Here is a 20,242-nt window from a genome sequence, read left to right on the forward strand (position 1 = left end):
TTGATCTCCTCAGAGGTTAAGGTTCTTCTTCTTCTTGAGTGGGGTACTCCACTTGGTCGACATCATCATCAAGTTGATCCCCATGCTCAATAACCTCATCAGGTTTCTCCCCCTTCTCGGCAACCTCGTCGGTCGTACTTTCTGCACTTTTGGGATAGTTAGAAGAAGAAGGAATGGTAACAAAGTTAGGGATTATACCATTCTTTGTCTTCTCTGACTGATCATTTATAGCTCCAACTTTACTTTCTCAGAAGATTACATCTCTGCTTCTAATGACCTTCTTCTTTACACGATCCCACAATCTGTACCTGAACTCTTCATCTCCATATCCAATGAATATGTAGGGGACAAATTTATCATCCAACTTTGTTCTATGCTCCTTTGGTAAATGTGCAAAAGCTCTGCAACAAAACACCTTTAGATGTGAGTAGGGCACTTCCTTGTTGGTCCAAACTCTCTCTGGGATGTCAAACTCCAATGGAACTTATGTACTCCTATTGATTAGGTAACAGGCTGTCTGAACTGCTTCACCCCAGAATGACTTAGGCAGTTTAGCCATTATGAGCATGCTTTTCACTTTCTCCACAATGGTGCAGTTCATCCTTTTGGCTACGCCATTGTGTTGTGGGGTTTCAGGAACTGTCTTTTCATGTCTGATCCCATGGCTCGATCAGTACTCTTCAAATTCCCTTGAAGTTTACTCACCTCCATTGTCACTTCGGAGACGCTTTATCTTTTGGCGTGTCTCCCTTTCTACCAGAGCATGAAATTTCTAGAAAACTTAAAATACCTGATCTTTGATTTTCAAAATATAAACCCATAATTTCGTGAAGCATCATCAATAAAAGTAACAAAATATTTGTTACCGCCCATCGATTCAATTTTCATGGGACCACAAATATCAGAATATACCAAATCAAGTATATTTAATTTTCTTTCAGACAATGTCTGAAATGAGTCTCTATGTTGCTTACCAAATAAATAGTAGTCACAAGGTTTTACCATTGTACCTTTGGCATAAGAAATGAGTGATTTCCTAGAAAGAATCTGCAATCCCTTCTCGCTCATATGACTCATTCTTTTGTGCCACAAATCTACAGAAATATCATCTTGTGTCGCGTTTAATTCACCTTGGCATATTTCTGCATTTGTCGTGTACAATGTGCCACGAGAAACTCCCTTTGCAATCACCAATGATCCTTTGGTGAGTCTCCACTTTTAATTTACAAAATAGTTCTCGTATCCATCTCGGTCTAAAGCAATTTCCGAGATCAAGTTCATTCGCAAATAAGGTACGTGTCGCACGTCCTTTAGAACCAATGTGCATCTGACATTTATCTTGATACAAATGTCACAAATCCCTGCAATCTTTGAGTAACTTGTGTTACCCATTCTCACAGTGCCGAAATCACCTGCTACATATCTGCAAAAAAGATCTCTTACCTGTTTGGCATGGTAAGATGCTGTTGTCTCAACCACCCATTCTGACTCTGGACCTGACAAGTGCATGCATTCCTCTTTCTCATTTATAAAGAGGAAAACATTATTATTGTTTTGCACCATGGCAGTTGTGTTGTCGTCATTCTTCTGGCCACTACTTTCACCTTTGCCCTTCCTTGGAATTGGGCAATCTCTTTTGAAGTGACTTGGTTGATCACAATTGTAGCAATTTCTGGCTCTTGATTTGGATCGGTTCTTAGACTTCCCATGAGCTTCGGATCTATCATAGTTGCTCGAACTCCTTTGATAACTCCTGCCTCTACCTTCTGTGATGAGAGCATGTCCTTGATTTTCAGGCTTCTTTCTCATCTTCTCATTGAGCAGAAGAGCTTATGTGACATCTTTCAACTCAATGCTAGTCTTACCGTACAGGATGGTTGTTGCGAAATTATCGTACGAAGATGGGAATGAGTTTAATAGCAAGATGGCTTTATCTTACTTTCACGCATGTGCAGGGCGTATAACTGCTTCTTCAGGTACAATTTATTTGTCAGCGTTTTGGACATGTATAGGCTTTCCAACCTTGTCCAAATTCCACGTGCAGTGTCTTCATCAATGATGTTATTTACCACATCATCTGATAAGTGCAACCTGATTGCACTAGCAGCTCTTTCATCCAAGTCAGCCCAATCCTCAGCTTTCATGGTATCAGGCTTTTTGGCATCAGCATCTAGTACCTTGTGTAATCCTTGTTGGATGAGCAGATCTTTCATCCTTCTTTACCATGTTGAGAAACCTCTATCTCCGTTAAATTTTGCTACCTCGTATTTTACTCCGAATATTTTTATTTTTCATCGAGTATAGTACTACCATCAATGAATAGTATTTATGTGAACGAGCAGAACATGTGCTCTGATACTAGTTGTTGGGAATAAACTCCCTACAGAAATAATATTCACGTTAATAAAAGCGGAATAATAACGTAGCACCGAGATACGGTAAATAACAAGAATAAAAGAGTGACAACGATACAAAGATTTTTACGTGAAAAATCCTTTTGAATAAGGGAAAAATCGCGGCCCCGAGAAGAGCAACTGATATCACTATAGCAAGGAATTTTACTCTTTGTAGGTCCGAATAAAATACTCCAAAGACCACTACAACACTCAAAAGAAATAACTCTCTTTTGATATTCCCACCTCACTACAATATCGCTCATTCTCTATTTTTCTCACAAACTATTTTCTTATACCCTGTCTGTGATGCCTCACTCTTTCTTTCTCTCGTTGTTGGTGTGTAGAAATGAGAGTCGAAGCTCTCCTTGTATAGTATTAAGTGCCTACTATTTTTGACAATTAGATTTGAAAATAAAGTGAATTAATGAATTTGACATTTTCTCCTTTATTTTCTTCTTTCATTTTTGGGGATGACCTTTTTCCTTCTTTTTCTTTCTATCATTTATGGGGATGGACTCCACAGTTAAGAGCGATCATTTTGGCCTTAAATTTGCTCTTGTAGTCTTGGTGAAAAGAGCTAGACGGTATAGAAAACAGTTGATTGAACCTCAACACTATTGCTTATATCCTAGTTACAACTTACATGACATAATGATCATATCATTGCACAATGAATATCTCTGTTTGACACCAACTAGAGCAAGATCCTCCACCAGAAGAGCTAAAATGCTCGTTCATCTTTCACTACGCAACTAGCAAGCTTGTTTGGTTACTAGCTAGAATATCAAAACTGCTTGCTTTATATATCATCCTCTTTTAACGTAGATATGTTATGTGTAATCTCTGGGCAGTAATCCTGCAAAGAAAGAGACCAGTTGATTACCAAGGCCAAAAACCAGTAACTAAAGGATATATAGCACACAGAATATGGAAGGAATGTGATTATTGCATTACCTCTTGTTGCAACATTAGCTCAAGCTCACTTTCATTGAGCCATAGCAAACTTCTTGAAACCATTTGGAAGAAGTGACGAGTCTTCTTGTCTAGAATTATAGCCAATATTGGGGCATCAAGTCACATCTCTTGAACTTTCTCCTGACTTTAGGTGTGTGCCAATTTTGCTACTGTAGATAATGTTAGATAATGAGTTTCGATTAGTTGGACCTGCATAGTTCACTTTTAATAATTAGCGTTATTTCTAGCAAAACGACTGTATCGATCAAATCAACTATTTTGACTGAACAAGTCATTCTAGATGGAGGATATGCATATCAGTGATTTTAATCTAGAGTGCTTACTCATCCCAATAATGCATATAAAGCATCAGTTAAAGCTAATAGAGTTAACCAAATAAATAAATGCTGAAAGGAGGGTCGGCAAACAGAGTACATTAGTAAGGCATATTAGCACATGTTTATTTGAAAGTATATATATAACTAATTAAACGCAATTACCATCTTGGGGTGGTGGCGCAGTTGGCTAGCGCGTAGGTCTCATAGCTTCTGAGTTATCCTGAGGTCGAGAGTTCGAGCCTCTCTCACCCCAGACCAATTGTTTTTAGTGGTTATTTACTTATGGGCCGAAGGCTTCTTGATAGTATAGAACTTCCAGACCCAGGCCCAAGAACACTAAGACCAAAGGATCTTTTGGCAACCATGATTCAAGAGGATCTCAAACTCAGGAGTCAGGGCCTTTGTATAAAAGAATTAAAAAAAAATTTGTTACCAAAGCAATTAGTTTGTATGTTTCTAGAACGAAATATTTGTATTATATGTAAATATATACTAGAGAAATCTTCATTTTCCCCTTTGATAGACGTCAATTTTGGTTGGTGCATTCACTGCATTTTTTAAATGCTTTGTCTCTTCTTTTTCAACTCCCATGATTCTGGGTATTGCTTCCCATATCTGTATGTAGTCATCAATTTCGAGAGACGAAGTTAGGATTCTGATCACAAGAGATGTCCAATTGTAGTTCCCTAGTTCTTTGGAACCTTTGACATGTCTTTCATTATGACCTTGTCACCCGTTTTATCCAAAATATTTCACAAGTTGCATTTTCCAGTATGTGTGCATATTGATAAAATTAAAACTGTCACATGTCAGTTTTAAAGTAAAATATGTTTAGTTCACAAACACGTTCATATTTGGACCATATGGTTAATTAAGAGCTTGTCAATTCCTTTAAGCAATAGAAATACATCTTTTCTAACACTTACAAACAGTGACGGAGCAAGGACGTAATGTTTATGGGTTCTGAATTATCCATCGAACTCATAGCTCCTTCACGATTAAATAGTTCTACATATTTTATAGATTTTTAATACAAATACATGGTCTAAATAAAAGTTATTGGGTTTATTCGAACCTTGTTTACTCGTAAAACGGTACAGTTGAATTTGTAACGTGGTTTATAGACAAGCGAATCGATTTGATTCTAAAATAATAAATTAATTAAATAAAATGCAAGAGTTAGCGTTGAAATCGAGATAAGACAGTGAATAGCCTGGTTCTGGGAGCAGAGCTTCCGAAGGCAGTAATATGAATCTTAATAAGCCATAAATGAAATGTTATTGAGCTTTTGAATAGTATATAACATAAGTTTGTCAGAAAATTCGTCCCCATCTAATGGTTGTTGAAGTCACTATTTATAGTTGCACCTAGGGAACAAGGTCCTAGGACCAAATCCCTCTTAAATGATAATTATGGGAGCCATTAAAGAATGTGTAACGACGGGCTATGAATGTCATATTCTCTATAACGGACTGTGTATTTAATACTGTAGAATATTTTTCATTGAATGCTTTCAGGTGACAGGCATTCATTTGTCTTTATTAGCAATATTCCCTTCGGGGGCTTTCCGGTGCCAACCGAAACTGCTGCCCCCAGTCTTGATTTTCACATGTCTCGCTTTTCATCTATCTCCGATTCCACGTGCCGCTCTATTATACGAGTATTTAATATTTTACCTTATACATATAGTCTCCCTGCTTTCCGGTGGCACATCTTTGCGTCATCGGAAAGTTGGTGGAGATACCTTTCTTGGCAGAAAATTTTCTGAACCCCTCTGAAATATTTTTGACGCTTGATTAGACGCACGTCTCTCCACATTTAATGCCCCGAACACGCGTCACTCCACGATTCAGCAATATTTTCGTCGGTTCTCGAAGTAATCATGGCCACGATTTTAGCCGTATATTCCTTTACTTATATGCCTCATACTTCTTCTTTTACACTTCATAATTTTTCGAACTCTCTCAACTTTTCTTACTCAACTCTCTTGATTTCATCTTTCTTTAACCTTCTTCTTCAGAGAAATTCTTACTTTCTTCTGTTGACCATGACCTCCACTTCCAAGAACTCCATATCTTCAAAGAACAAGGAAAACACTGATGATGTTGGTCCTCCTACGGTGAGCACCATTATCCCCAGAAGGCTTAGTACAGCCAAGGATTTTGAGGAGAAGTTTCCTTCTGCCGCACATGGATTGTTGGTGTGTACCCTTCTTCCATACGTCCTTCTAGCATTCCTGTTGTGAAGGAAGATTGTGGTTGCCATGAGTTGAACATCATCGCTCCCGATCTGGCTGAGCAAGCAACCTTCCCTAAGAAGTGTTTTACATACGTTTACACGTATCCCTTCACTTTGGGTCCATTTTCATTGAGCGGGGGACTTGACCCCGTAATTTTGGAGCCTTGCTAGTGGTATCAAGTCTGTTTTGCACAGGTAAGCTCTTCTGTGTGGCGGACAGTAGCCTGTCTATGGAGGCTATGCCAGGAGACGGGGGAAGACACCTCCTCGGCCCGCATGATGAATCTTTACTCCCCCAAAATCTTTTGTGGGGAATGATAAACATCAGCAAACATGGTCAACACACTTTGCTTACCAGCATGGATGATGACAATGACAGCGGATGGATGGAGCGGTTTGTTGTAGTTTACACTAAGGACATCATCCCGGCCACAACTCCAGCTTTCCCCGAGTCATGGACTCGTACACATAAGTTCAATGTTTGTCTTTTCCTCGATCAAAAGTTGTTCCATGCTGTTACTAATCTTTTTCTTTTCACTATTTCAGCAACTTGATGGACACCTCCAATGGTTGAAGGCTTGGACCAGTGGGTCCAGAAGATCCTAGATATTACCACACCCGAGACCCACTGGTGAAAAGTATTATGCCTCAAATACGGGTAGAAGGCCAAAAATTATGGTAGGTTGATTCTCAAACTAATCTTGTTTTTACCTTACGTATAAGAAAATTGGCTGAAATCTCTTTCCATTGAATTCAGGTCTTCCACAGGGTTCTATTACCGTCCCCGAGGAGGACGTTTTGGATGATCCTATAGATGTTGCAATAGGCTTTCACCCGAACAAGTGCCATGAGACCTGCTTTCGGTGCAGGTGCTTCCTCTCGGAGTCCCCGACCAGAGAACAAGCAACAAAAAAGGTGACGTTCCTCTACGGCCGAGGGTAAAAATGAAAGGGTAAATAATACCGCGCCCGAGACAGCCGCAACCACTGTGGTGATCGATGATGATGGGGGAGCTAGTGATGAATGGGCTTCCCTACAGAGGAGACGACGAACTTCATCAGCTCAACAAAATGCTTAATCTGTTGAGCTAGTAACACCAAACAAGGACGACGTCCAGGCGCTCTGGTGAGAGTGTGATATAGTGGAAGATGCCAACTCTCGCTTTCGAACCCCCGTCGTTGCTCCGGGTACTGTGAGGTTGGGTACCGGGCCTTTTCCGTCTTCGGTTGATGAGCAACCAATAACTACATCATCCCCACCGGCCTCCGGGTATTGCTTTTGCAATAGCTGCTTCTCAACCCACAACATCATCAGCTTCATCTTCTTCTTCGCTAGCCATGCCTTCACCACCAGCAACTGCTACATCATCCCCACCGTCTGTGGACACCCGAGATGAGGAGGTCCCTCCTCTCCAGTCCCCAAGCCATGGGGATTTGGGGTATAACTATTCGTTCCCCTCCACAGATCTTCAAAAGAGGAGGAGTTTCTCCCTCTCCATCTCTACCGGGTTCCATCTTCTGTCACAGCCGGTGGAACTTGCCAGTTACCTGAAGACTCTGAGTTTAGAGAAAGATAAGAATAAAATACAATCTCTCTCAAGAGAGTGTATGATAAACAACGTCGTGCACAACGCGGCAGCAGTACGATATTTGCTCATTTTACTGTTTCTTGTAGTTTCGCTATGACAGGATTTTTTATTTGAATTTTTGCTTTACAGGCTAACTTGCTTGCTTTCGTGGGCCTTCAGTAGTTGATCCTTGATAAAGAAAACTCACATCTGAGTGGTATCAGCTGTTGGCCGAGCGGGAGCAAATTATTGCTCGCCTCCCGGTACTAGAAGCACAAGTCGCTGAAGCCGTTAAGTTGGAGACTCGATTGCAGCAGAGTGAGCAAGAGGTGATGACCTTTAGCCAAGAGGCTGCCCTGTTAAGAGTACAATTTTAACAGGCCAAGGCAAAGTGGTCTGAGGTCCAAAATGTTGTTCTTGTTGCTGCTGAGCGCGAGGCTGCCTCTACTGAAAGACTAAATAATTTGGAGGCAGCCTTGAACTCCAAAGCTAAAGAGGCTACTGCTGCCGAGGAGAAGCATGTCCGGATGGAAGAGAAGTATAAGAGGGTCATGGAGCATAATAAAGTTTATAACTCCACTATCTGTGACCTTGACGTCAGCCTTCAGGCCGCAAGATCCGAGAGGAATAATCTTTCGACTGAGGTTGATCAGCTTAAGGAAGAGCTTCAACGCCGAACGGCTTCCCTCATTGTAGAAAAAACATATTTGATATATAGTATGAGGATAAAAACCTTGGAAGAGGCCAAAGTGGGCGTCATTGATTTTGATGCCGAGATCGCCAAGGCCAGTGAGCTGGAGTCAACTAACCGAAGGGGCCTCCCGGATCAGCCTAATGCGACTGACTCTTCGAGTTCCGATTCCCAATTCTCGGGAACTGAAGAAGAACTTTAAGGTGAGGATGATGAAGGCCAAGATCCCGAGCCGACGACAGATCTACCTACTTCTCCTAGGGGCGCAGACACTTCTCTTCCCCCGAGTTTTGGGGACATAGTAGTTTAGTTTTTTGATTTCTTTTCCCTTTGTTTTTTTTATACTTTTGTACTTGTGCTGTTTGGCACGTTTGTTATATAAAAGTGCTTTTTCGTTTAAGAATTGCACAAATTTTACTTTTTTGCGTCGAGTTATGCAAGGCTTCGGGTGCATTTTTCCCCGTTGGCATTCAGATTCCGGGCACAAATTCTTCCAGAACCAACCCTTTACTGTGAGGGTTTCATAAGAGAGGGCCCTCTTATATTTACGGTGCTCTTGAAGAGGACGTCTCCTATTCATTCTAGTACTAGCATTTGAAGTACTTGATTAACTTTCAAATGATAAAATAGATTCATCGTTTGGACAAGAAACAAGATAAAAATAAAAAGACTTTACTTTATTCCTTCCATTTTTTTGTACATAAGCATTCGTTGTGCTGAAAAGAAATTACCATTACTTGTGGCCAATTTGTACAACTTCTTTCTAAGGGGCTGGTCGTGCAGTCCTCGGTCCTGATGATACATGTTTGTTCCCGAATTTTGTAGTCCTAGTTTATGTGGCAGTTGTCACGACCCAAACCGCAAGGCCGTTATGGGCACCCGGTGCCTTACACAATTGAGTACCAATGTAACATATCTTTCTTATCATATTGTCATAGGTAAGTGGTCCAGAAGGGTCGTCATGAGATAACGAGAATAAAACATAAGGGAATACTAGACATAGGACGACCCAACATGATATAGAAACTTATACGTGTGACATACGGACCTATAAGGCCGACATGATCATTTGTATACTCATGACATAGGCCGATAAGGCCATACAAGTATCCATATACATGTCATCTGTCTATAAGCCTCTAAGAGTACATAAATGTCATAAAGGTCGGGACAGGGCCCCGCCATACCAATCAATACATATTCAAATTATACTGACCAAATAGGCAACTCCGGAGCAAGTGGAGTGCACAAACACCTTCTGTTGAGTTGATAGCCTACTAGGAGAACTCTCAACCTGTCTATCGGGACCTGCGGGCATGAAATATAGCGTCCCCATGCAAAAGGGACGTCAGTACAAATAAAGTACCGAGTATGTAAGGCATGAAAGAAACATGGAGTAAGGAACTCAACCTGTAAGTCTGAATAGCTCTGTGAATCATGAAAATATTTATAATACCATGCATGTGCGTATAAATGCCATACCATGCATAAGTATATGCGTACATAATATCATCAAGCCTCTGGGGGCATCCCATCCACTGTGGGCGAAATCATCAATGTATACCAGCTGATTAGGTGGTGGTGCGTATATAACGCCATAACCTTTTCCATATCCCATATACATATAATTTACGCGCATATAACGCTATCTGCTCATGGGTCAATGTACATGTATAAATGAATGCAATGCATAAGGAAGTAAATCTATAAGATCTCTCGGAATATCATAAGACCCATGAATAGACGATATGATAGTAGGACATATGGGGAATCAAGAACATAGGCAACCCTAGTACTTCTAGGAATAGAATTATTTGTGAAAGTTGAGTACTTGCTCATTTCTTGCATTATATGGATCATTCCAAAAAGGAAAGAATGGATAGCCTTAACAAGTGAATAACTCGAACTCACGGCTTCCGATCACCGTCCCGTGAGTTCTAACTATTAGGAAACGAATTTATCAACCTTCCTTGATATTTAAATACAGAAATTACATGTTTTCTTAACTATGAAGTACCTTCCAAAACTCAAACTACAAAGAAAAATAGAGGCGATATAGTGATACTTACGTCGTAGGGATCATTTTAATATTATCGTTTCTTGATTCCGTGTCCGGGATGATAATCTTGTTTAAAGCTCTTGCAGAGAGCTTAAGAGTAAAGTTAGGGGTATTATTTGGTTGTCTATTCTGGAAAATTGAAGAAATAAACGAGATAAGGATATAAATATCCATTTTATTTGAAAAGTCAAAAGATGCTACTTGGCACCCTAGCATTCGTCCTTCTTCCAACGCTTATAACTTTTTATTCGGGTGTCGTGTGAATGAACGGTTAAGAGCGTTAGAAACTATATTCCAAGACCTTCAATTTTATATATATAATATGTCCCAAAAGACCCCATATAGTACACGAAATTTATTTCTCAAAAAGTTTTGTTACAAGGCAAATTCTTAGTCGTTTTTTTCGCAACTTTAATCCGATTTTTTCCAAACTTCATATTTCTATCCAAACATCATATATAGCCATATTATAACTTTAAAATTATTTAAATAATTATTAACAAGTCTTATATTCATTACGTCACCTTGGGACGCATATGGTGTAACAGCAGTCATGTGGCCATATTCTCATATCATCCCCCCCCCCTCAGTGTTCAATCCGAAGAATGCGAATTTGAACACTGGAAGTCTTGCTTCTTTAAAGGTCTCACTAGTTAATGGTTGGATAATCTTTGGTCTGATAGCAAGCTTTATTTCCCATTAGGAACTTTGCTATAGAACCAAAGATTATCTAACCACCCCTAATGACTTGTACTCGTGAACGGTCGGCTAACCTTTGGTCTGGTAGCAAACTTTATTTCCCGTTAGGAACTTTACTACTGAGCAAAAAATTATCTAACCGTCCTGTAGTGGTTCATTGCTTCCATGCCTTGTCGTTTAAAGGTCTTATTTATTCTGAAAGCATTTCCTTCGTAATACGCTTTCCGTTGCTGCCTCATTAAAAACCTTGCTAGAAAACCCCAATTGGGACAAACACTGGACGAAGGAAAAAAGAGTACAGCACATACTTTCAGTATAAGCGGTCCCCATCAGGAATAGTACCTTTTGAGGTGTAACACATTCCAGCTGCTCGGCAATTTTACTCCGTCTTAATTTTCCAATTCGTATGATCTTTTTCTGCTGACAGCTGAAACCTGGTAAGGGCCTTCCCACGTTGGACCCAGCTTTCCTGCATTGAGCTCCCGGGTGTTTTGAGTTACTTTCCTTAAAACCAAGTCTCCTACTTTGAAATAATGGAAATTGTCCATTCGATTGTAGTATCTTTCCAATATTTATTTCTGGGCCACCATCCTTATATGTGCCAAGTCCCTATATTCATCGAGCAGGTCCAGTCTGACCAACAATGCTTCGTTGTTTGCTTCTTCGTCCGCCCGGAAGTATCTCATGATAGGCTCTCCCACTTCCACCGGGATCAGGACTTCTACTTCGTACATGAGAGAGAATTTTGTCTCTCACGTGCTTGACTTCGCCGTCGTTCGGTATGCACATAGCACTCCCGGTAACTCTTAGGGTCATTTGCCTTTGGCTGCTTCCAATCTCTTTTTGAGATTTTGAATAATCACTTTGTTTGTTGATTCCGCTTGGACTGTTTGCACTCGGGTGGTATGGCAACGATGTGATTCTTTTGATTTTCAAATCTTCAAGGAATTTTGTGACTTGTGCGCCTATAAATTATGGCCCGTTGTCGCATGATATCTCTTTTGGTATCTCGAACCTGTAAATTATATTCTCCAACAGGAAGTCAACCACTTCACGCTCACCAATTTTCTGGTAAGGACCTCTTCAACCCACTTAGAAAAGTAGTCAAAATCAAAAGAAAGCTTATCTTGCCAGGAGCCGGCGGTAGCGGACCAACTATGTCCCCCCATTTCATGAATGGCCAAGGCGACAAAATCGAGTGCAATAGTTCTGCTGGTTGATGCACCAATGGCGCATGGCGTTGACACTTATCGCATTTTTGAACATGTCTTAGCATCTTGTTCCATCCGGGGCTAGTAGTATGCTGCCTTAATTAGCTTTAATACCAAGGAATCTGCACTTGAGTGATTTCCACAGATTCCTTCGTGAACTTCTCTCATGACGTAATTAGCCTCGGAGGCTCCTAAACATCGGGCCAGCGGGACTTGGAAAGACTTTCTATACAATTGGCCTCCCCTGAAGCAATAACGGGCTGCTTTAGTGCAAAGTACCCAGGATGTCTTGGGATCTTCGGGTAGTTTTTCGTGCTCGAGATAGTCAATGATCTCATTTCTTCAGTCCCAGACCAAATTGATTGCATTTACTTCATAATAACCGTCCACATCCAATATCGAATACATAAGATGTACGACAGTACCGGAGTCTGATCCCTTCATTTTCGTGGACGAGCCCAGATTTTCTAGTGCGTCTACTTTTGCGTTTTCTTCCCTCGGGATATGGGTGATTGACCATTCCCTGAACCGTGCAAGTAGAGTCTGGACTTTCACTACATATTATTGCAAGCGTTCCTCTTTGGTGTCGAGATCCCATAGACCTGATTCACTACCAGTAGGGAATCACATTTGATTTCTATGACCTCGGAGTCTAGTCCCCGAGCCAGCTCGAGTCTTGCAATTAAAGCCTCATACTCGGCTTCATTATTAGTCAAGGGAATAGTTCTTATTCCCTACCTCGGGGTTTCTCCCAAGGGCGTGATCAGTACTACCCCGAGCCCGGACCCTTTCACGTTGGAAGCTCCGTCTGTGAATAAGGTCCAGACTCCTGATGTCGATTCCAATACCATCTCTGCTTCTTTGATGGCTAAAGGCGGTAGTCCAGGACCGAAGTCGGCCATAAAGTCGGCCAAAACTTGTGACTTGATCGTAGTCCAGGGTTTATACTCTATGTCAAATTCACTCATTTTGACTGCCCATTTGGCCAGTCGACCTGATAGTTTAAGTTTGTGAAGGATATTCCATAGGGGAAAGGTTGTCACCACAGCTATCGGGTGACATTGAAAATAAGGCCTAAGCTTTCGAGCGACGACTACGAGAGCTAAGACCAACTTTTCGAGATGTGGGTACCGAGTTTTCGCTCCCGTTAAAATTTTACTGACATAATAGATAGGAGATTGTGTACCTTCGTCTTCACAGACTAAAATGACACTTACCGCTAACTCCGACACCGCTAAGTAAATCAGCAACTGCTCGCCTTCCTCCGGTTTCGATAGTAATAGAGGGCTCGATAAATACCTTTTCAAATCTTTCAGAGCATGCTGGCATTCCAGAGTCCATTCGAAGTTGTTCTTCTTTTTTAAAAGTGAGAAGAACTGGTGACATTTTTTTGAAGACCGGGAAAAGAATCTGCTTAAAGCGGCTTGTGTTCCTGTTAACCTTTGAACATCTTTCACGTTTGATAGCTGGTCGGGGATGTCCTCGGTGGCTTTACTTTTATCGGGATTGACTTCGATCCCCATTTGTGATACCGAGAACCCTAAAAAGTTACCGGAGCTGACTCCGAATGCATATTTTTTGGGGTTAAGCTTCATGTTGTACTTTCTTAGGATGTCAAAGGTTTCTTGTAAGTGCTTAATATGATCACCTACGTTTAAAGACTTAACCAACATATCATCAAACTTCCATGGTTTTCCCTATTTGTTTTTCAAACATTTTATTCACAAGCCTCTGATAAGTGGATCCGACGTTCTTAAGCCCGAAAGGCATCATATTATAGCAATATGTGTTGAAGTTCGTTATGAAAAAAGTTTTTTCCTGATCCTCCAGGTTTATTTTGATTTGGTTGTACCCAGAATAGGCATCGAGGAAATTCATGAACTCGTGCCCGGACGTCGTATCAATCATTTGATCAATGTTTGGCAATGGGAACGAGTCTTTTGGGCACGCCTTATTCAGATCCTTATAATCTATGCACGTGCGAAATTTACTATTCTTTTTTGGAACTACTACTACATTAGCTAGCCAGTCTGAATATTTTACCTCCCGGATTGAACCGATATCAAGCAATCGAGTTACCTCTTCTTTGACAAATTTGTTTCTAACCTCGGCAATATGGCGTTTCTTCTGCCTTACCGAATGGATGTTAGGATACAGGCTTAACTTGTGCACGATCACCTCTGGTGGAATACCTATCATATCCTCATGCGACCACGCAAAAGAGTCAACGTTAAATTTAAGAAATTCTATAAATCCTTACCTGAGCTCGGGGTTTAATCCTTTCCCTAAATGGAACTTCCTCTCCAACAATTTCTCAAATAATGCGACTTGCATAAGTTCTTCCGCTATGGATTTGGTTGCGTCTGTTTCTTCTGGTACCTGGAAATATCTAGGTACATGATAGGATTCCGATGACTCCTCCCCCTTGTTGACTTCGTTTGGCTCGGGAGCAGGCGTCGGTTCCTGTAATTGCTATGTTGCATGCTCCTTTCCTTTGCTACTGGAAACTGAGATCGCGTTCATCTACTTTGCCACCGGTTGATCTCCTCTTATTTGTTTAATTCCCTCCGGCATTGGGAATTTCAAAAGTTGATGGTATGTTGACAGTACAACCTTCATCTCATAATCCATGGTCTTCCAAGAATAATATTGTAGACTACATCGTCGTCTACTACTTCAAAAAGGGTCGTCTTCATTACCCCTTCGGCATTTGTGGGCAGTAGAATTTCCCCTGGGGTTTTCACGCTTGCTAAATTGAACCCGACGAGGAGCTTTGTGACCAGAATGATGCTTCTGGTTAGCTTGGCTTGTTCCAGCATTCTCCATTGGATAATATTAGTTGAACTCCCTAGGTTCACCAAAACACGTTTAATTTTAAAATCTAAAATATTAAGAGAAATTATCAAGGCATCGTTGTGCAGTAGTAGGAGTGCGTCTGCGTCCTCCTCCGTGAAGGTGATATCGTCCTCGGTGACTTCCCAGAGTCTCTTTCTATGGGTCACCGATACCTTTGTCTTTTTCGATGCCGAAAAGATTACACCATTAATCTCATTTTCCCTGAAAATCATGTTATCGCTAGGCGAGGAGGATTTTTTCCTGCTTTTGAGGGTTCTGCGTTATCCCTGTTGCGACCGTAGTTATTCTAGCTCGGTCGCTTAAGAATTCTCTAAGATGGTTGTATTTCAACAATATCATTACCTCCTTGCGCAGATGTCTGCAATCCCCAGTCCGATGGCTATTGGTCCCATGGTACTCATACCATAGATTAAGATCTCTTTGATTGGGGTCGGATCTCATTGGCCTCGAAAATCGTGCTTCCTATGTTCCTTATCACCGATCCCGAGAACCCGATACTTTTTTATCCTGCAACGATCTATTATTCCGGCCACGATCAACTCTCCTAGTAGTAGGGAACCTATCCGCCGATCGGAAACCTCTGTCGCGTCCCTCGTCCCTTTCATAGGGCAAAAATTGACCTCTAGAAGACCGTCGATCTGCGTCAAAATCATCCTTCACCTTGTCCTTATTCTTCTCTCAGTCTCGACCCTTGGTTGATGCAGGAAAATCGAGCCGGTCATCCTCTATCCTTATCTTCGATTCATAGCGATTGTGGACATCCGCCCATGTTGTTTCCTGGAACTTAAGAAGACTTTCTTTCAGTTACCGGGAAGTGTCTGAGCTCCTTGGGTTCAGCCTTTTAGTAAATGCCTCAATTGCCCATTCGTATGGCACGGTCGGCAGCAGCATTCTTTCTTTTTGAAACCTGGTCACGAACTCTCGTAGTAGCTCGGACTCTCCTTGGGCAGTTCTAAATATGTCAGCCTTTCGGGCATGTACCTTCCTAGCCCCGACATGGGCCTTGATAAAAGAATTCGTGAGAATATCAAAGGAATCTATTGAGTGCTCGGATAAAAGTAAATACCATGTCAGGGCCCTCTTCGTGAGGGTCTCCCCGAACTTCTTAAATAAGACTGACTCAATCTCACGCAGAGCTAAGTCGTTTCCTTTCACCGCCATTATATAGGTGGTTATGTGCTCCTGAGGATTCGGAGTCCCATCATATTTTGACACGTCTGGCATTTTGAACCGCTTCAGGATCAACTCTGATGTCGCGCTTGGTTTAAATGGCAATTGGGTGTATTTCTTTGAGTCCGGTCCTTTCAACACTGGCGGTGCACCCGAGATTTGATCCATTCAGGCATTTATTTCCCTTATAAACCACATGAGTTCGACTTTAAAGGGATCCTTCTCGTTATTGTTACCGGATCTGTAGTCGTTCCCCCCGACCCTGTCGAAGCTGACCTCACCCCTCGGGGTGTTGTTATCAACCCTTTGTGATGCTTGGTTTGCGGGAGCACTAGGAGGAACTGAACCTCTTCCATTCACGTTGTTGGAAGCACCCAACAACGCCTGCCTTAACTTCGTCATGACCTGATCCTGTCGCGAGAGATGACCAATAATAGCCTTTTGTTTTTCACTCAGGATTCTCACTGTTTCCACAACGTGCTCGTCTTCAGTATCATCAGGAGTTGCCTCCCAAACGTGTCGTGGATATTGCCCGGCGTGGACCGGCATGGCCTCATCCCTCTCGTTGCGGGTATCGCTGATCGAATCCTCATGTGGTGGCTGATTTCCTTGGGCCTCAACGTTGTGCGTGATGTTGACATCGTTATCTGCCATTTTTTATGATTTTTCGCTAAGAAACAAAGAATTAAACAGGTTTGTAATAGATACAAGGATCAGCCCAATTATACAACTGTCTAAGCCCTACGGTGGGCGCTAAACTGTTTACCTGTAAAACGGTACAGTTGAATTTCTAACGTGGTTTATAGATACGCGAATCGATTTATCCCAAGATGATAAATAAATTAAATAAAATGCAAGACTTAGCGTTGAATCGAGATATGACAATGAATAGCCTAGTTCCGGGAGCAGAGCTTCCGAAGGAAGCAATATGAATCTTAATAAACCAGAAATGAAATGTTATTGAGCTTTTGAATACTATATAGCATAAGTTTGTTAGAAAATTCGTCCCTTTCTAATGGCTGTTGAAGTCACTATTTATAGTTGCATCTAGGGAACAAGGTCCTAGGATCAAACCCCTCTTAAATGACAATTATGGGGGCCATTGAAGAATGTGTAACGGCAGGCTATGAATGTCATATTCTCTATAACGGACTATGTATTTAATACTGCAGAATATTCTTCATTAAATGCTATCAGGTGGCATGCATTCTTTTGTCTTTATTAGCAATATTCCCTTCGGGAGCTTCCCGGTGCCAACCGAAACTGTTGCTCCCGGTCTTGATTTTCACCTGTCTCGCTTTCCATCTGTCTTCGGTTCCACGTGTCGCTCTATTATACGAATATTTAATATGAATCAATTTTACCCTATACAAACCCGTAACTCATACGGTAGCTCCGCCCCTGCCTACAAAACCTTACAGATGGAAGTAATAGACTATTGATCAGTAAAACATATAGTGACAAGAAAAACTACTTGCAATCTTGAGCAAAAAGATCACTGTTATTTGTATAGTATTTTCGACGTAAAGTAGAAACACTATGAACTGGAATGCTATATTCGTACAACTGTTGGGTCGATTATTTAACCACTCGATTTTCTGCTGGACGAGTTAAATGTATTGATTCATCAATTCATGTCGGTATTCCTTGTTTGAGAAGAGAGCAAAAGTAACAATAACAACTTACCATTTTTGTTCAGGAAATTATGATCAAGTTTTGCTGTTGGAATGCATGGTTCACATCAGAAAATCAGTTAATGCCATATGGTTCATGTACACAATTAATTTGCACGTGTCTTATTCTCTACTGAACACAAGTGATATGATGCAAAGAGAGAGACCACATGCTACTTGGTTGCATTATTGTTTCTATTACTATAAAAAGATGGAAGAGACCCCTTAGGCACTGTGTCCCCCACTCCCTACAAACACAACCCTTCTTAGTCACTAAGGAAACAGTTGCCTTTCGCCCCCCTTATATAAAACACTGCACATGCAACTTTGAGACTTTGAGCCTCTGCTAGGGTGGACAATGGACCTCTCTTTTCCCTTTCCAAGTTTCATTCATCAATAAGATATTAACATATTTCTCATATATAACTTACATACGCTAACAGTAGAAAGAGAGCCTTAAAAGCCACAGCAAAGTTGTTTCCGTGTGACCTATAAGTTACGGGTTCGAGCTGTAGAAACAATCACTGATACTTCCATCAGGGTAGGTTGTCTACATCACACTCTTTGGAGTACAACCTTTCCCTGTGTAAATACGTGATGTTGCATGCACCGGACTGCCCTTTTTTACACTAACGGTATAAAGAATTATGCACTATCAAAATTTTAAAATATTAACGCAGGAAACTTGCTTTATTTTCCAGATAAGCACTGGTCATACTTTTATTTTACATTGTCAGTTAATAAAAGTTACTTTTATACAATGATCGTGTGACTAAATACTTTTGCTCTAGGTAATGTAAAACTAATTGCTTGAAGAGTGAGGGAACAAAAATTGGGAGCTTCGTACAACTAGCCGGTCGGATTTATTATTTATATTTTTTAATTAGTATACGTAGATTATACACTGATTAAATATTATCGTACACATATGATAAATATCTCAATGTCCAAGATAAAAAGAAACAAGGGGAAGAATCGATGAGGCGAGTGTTCTCGAAGAGAAAATCGTAATGGAAAAGCGTGAGAAGAATTCTAAACTCGAGATATGCAAAATAAAAAGACTCCTTGGGAGATGGTATTCTTTGTTTTAGGTCAGCTGTTGTCGATATTGAAAACGTCCTTAGGTCCTCGTTTTATTTCATGGCGCGAAATTCATCATTGGCAAAATAATTATTTGGTTATTGTCATTTTAGGCTTTGCTCTAACCGAAGCTATTGCATCGATTTTGTACATATATTATACATCCGTTACGTATTTTTAGTTCAATCGATCGGGTGCACGGCTATTTAGGTTCCAACAAAACTCAAAATTTAACCGGCCCAATACAAATCAAAATGCTAGCCAACTTGCTGGCCAATTGAAATAAGTAGTAACGCCAGATACGTTTGTTTTTGCTGTCAAAATTTCCGGGAAATATGTTCTTCTTGACGTGTTCTAAATCAATATTGTCAATATTTGTCTTTTAAATATGAAATTAAATTGCATAGAAATATGTCCTTTTTTAATGTTTCGTAAAATTAAAATTGTCCACGTTTAAAATTTTTGTAAGCTTAAAATGTAGCCAATGTGAAACATCATGTTCATATATAGAGCTACGTCTGTAATGAATTGGCCAAATTAAATTTGAGAGAGTCAGATGTGAACTGACATTTAAAAATCAGTAGTGAGTTTTAATCAGTGTTGTATAAGTCAAAAACACTTGATGAGTCCCCATCGTACTTCTAGTGATGCTTAAATGTTATTGTCACATTGCAAACACAAGAGATGTCGATTCAACCTTCTAATCATATCATTCACTTGCCCTTTACTAAAGGTCCAAAACCACCTTGTTTTTCCTTTATCATTTTTATTTATTATTTAAAGACCAACTTCCTATGTACCATATTCTTTTTTCTTGTATTTAGCTAGAGCTTGTATCCAATAAAATCTTTTATGATCCACTGATCAGTGAAAAAATATCCGAACCAGTTGAAAGCCAACAGTTTATTCATTGCTTGGAATTTGGAAGCTGAACTTAAATCTTCTTAGGCTTATACTCCTTTTTCGTGTTCTCAAATATCCTTAACATATATTAGTCGATGACTCCGATCCTTATTCACTAGCAATTAAGATTCAGGTACAAGATGATGGTCATCTCAGTTCAAACCTGATTTTGGTATTTGCATCATTAATTAACACTATGAGTGTGTTTGGCACGAAGAAAAAAAAATTCGCTCTTGAAAAATAAGTGATTTTCTTGCTTATTTTTTGTGTTTGGTTAGATAACATGCAGAAAATATTTTTTGAAAAACATATAACTTAGGCAAACACTATAGAAGATGAAATGGTAAGGGTGGGCGAAGGTGGTAGGTCAATCGGGGTCTAGGGGCCGGGGTGGCGGTGGCGAAGTA

General features: G+C 40.5%; 1 protein-coding gene and 1 non-coding gene across 2 annotated transcripts; one reads left to right on the plus strand and one right to left on the minus strand.

The window, feature by feature from the left end:
• The first annotated feature begins 3,856 nt into the window (after positions 1-3,856).
• On the plus strand, positions 3,857-3,941 carry TRNAM-CAU (transfer RNA methionine (anticodon CAU)). Its single transcript is given in 2 exon segments — positions 3,857-3,894; positions 3,906-3,941. It is a non-coding gene; the product is annotated as a tRNA-Met (tRNA).
• A 10,827-nt stretch (positions 3,942-14,768) lies between these two features.
• Positions 14,769-15,221, minus strand: LOC142167093 (uncharacterized). The gene has a single exon (XM_075227251.1). It carries the CDS (start codon positions 15,219-15,221, stop codon positions 14,769-14,771), a length of 453 nt encoding a protein of 150 aa, XP_075083352.1.
• Between the last annotated feature and the right edge of the window lie 5,021 nt (positions 15,222-20,242).

The sequence above is a fragment of the Nicotiana tabacum genome, chromosome 12, assembly GCF_000715075.1.
Source record: "Nicotiana tabacum cultivar K326 chromosome 12, ASM71507v2, whole genome shotgun sequence".
In the NCBI taxonomy this organism is placed as follows: Eukaryota; Viridiplantae; Streptophyta; class Magnoliopsida; order Solanales; family Solanaceae; genus Nicotiana; species Nicotiana tabacum.

Coding starts and splice junctions, on each gene's coding strand:
- LOC142167093 (XM_075227251.1), bottom strand. CDS start 15,221: ATGATTTTCAGGGAAAATGAGATTAATGGTGTAATCTTTTCGGCATCG.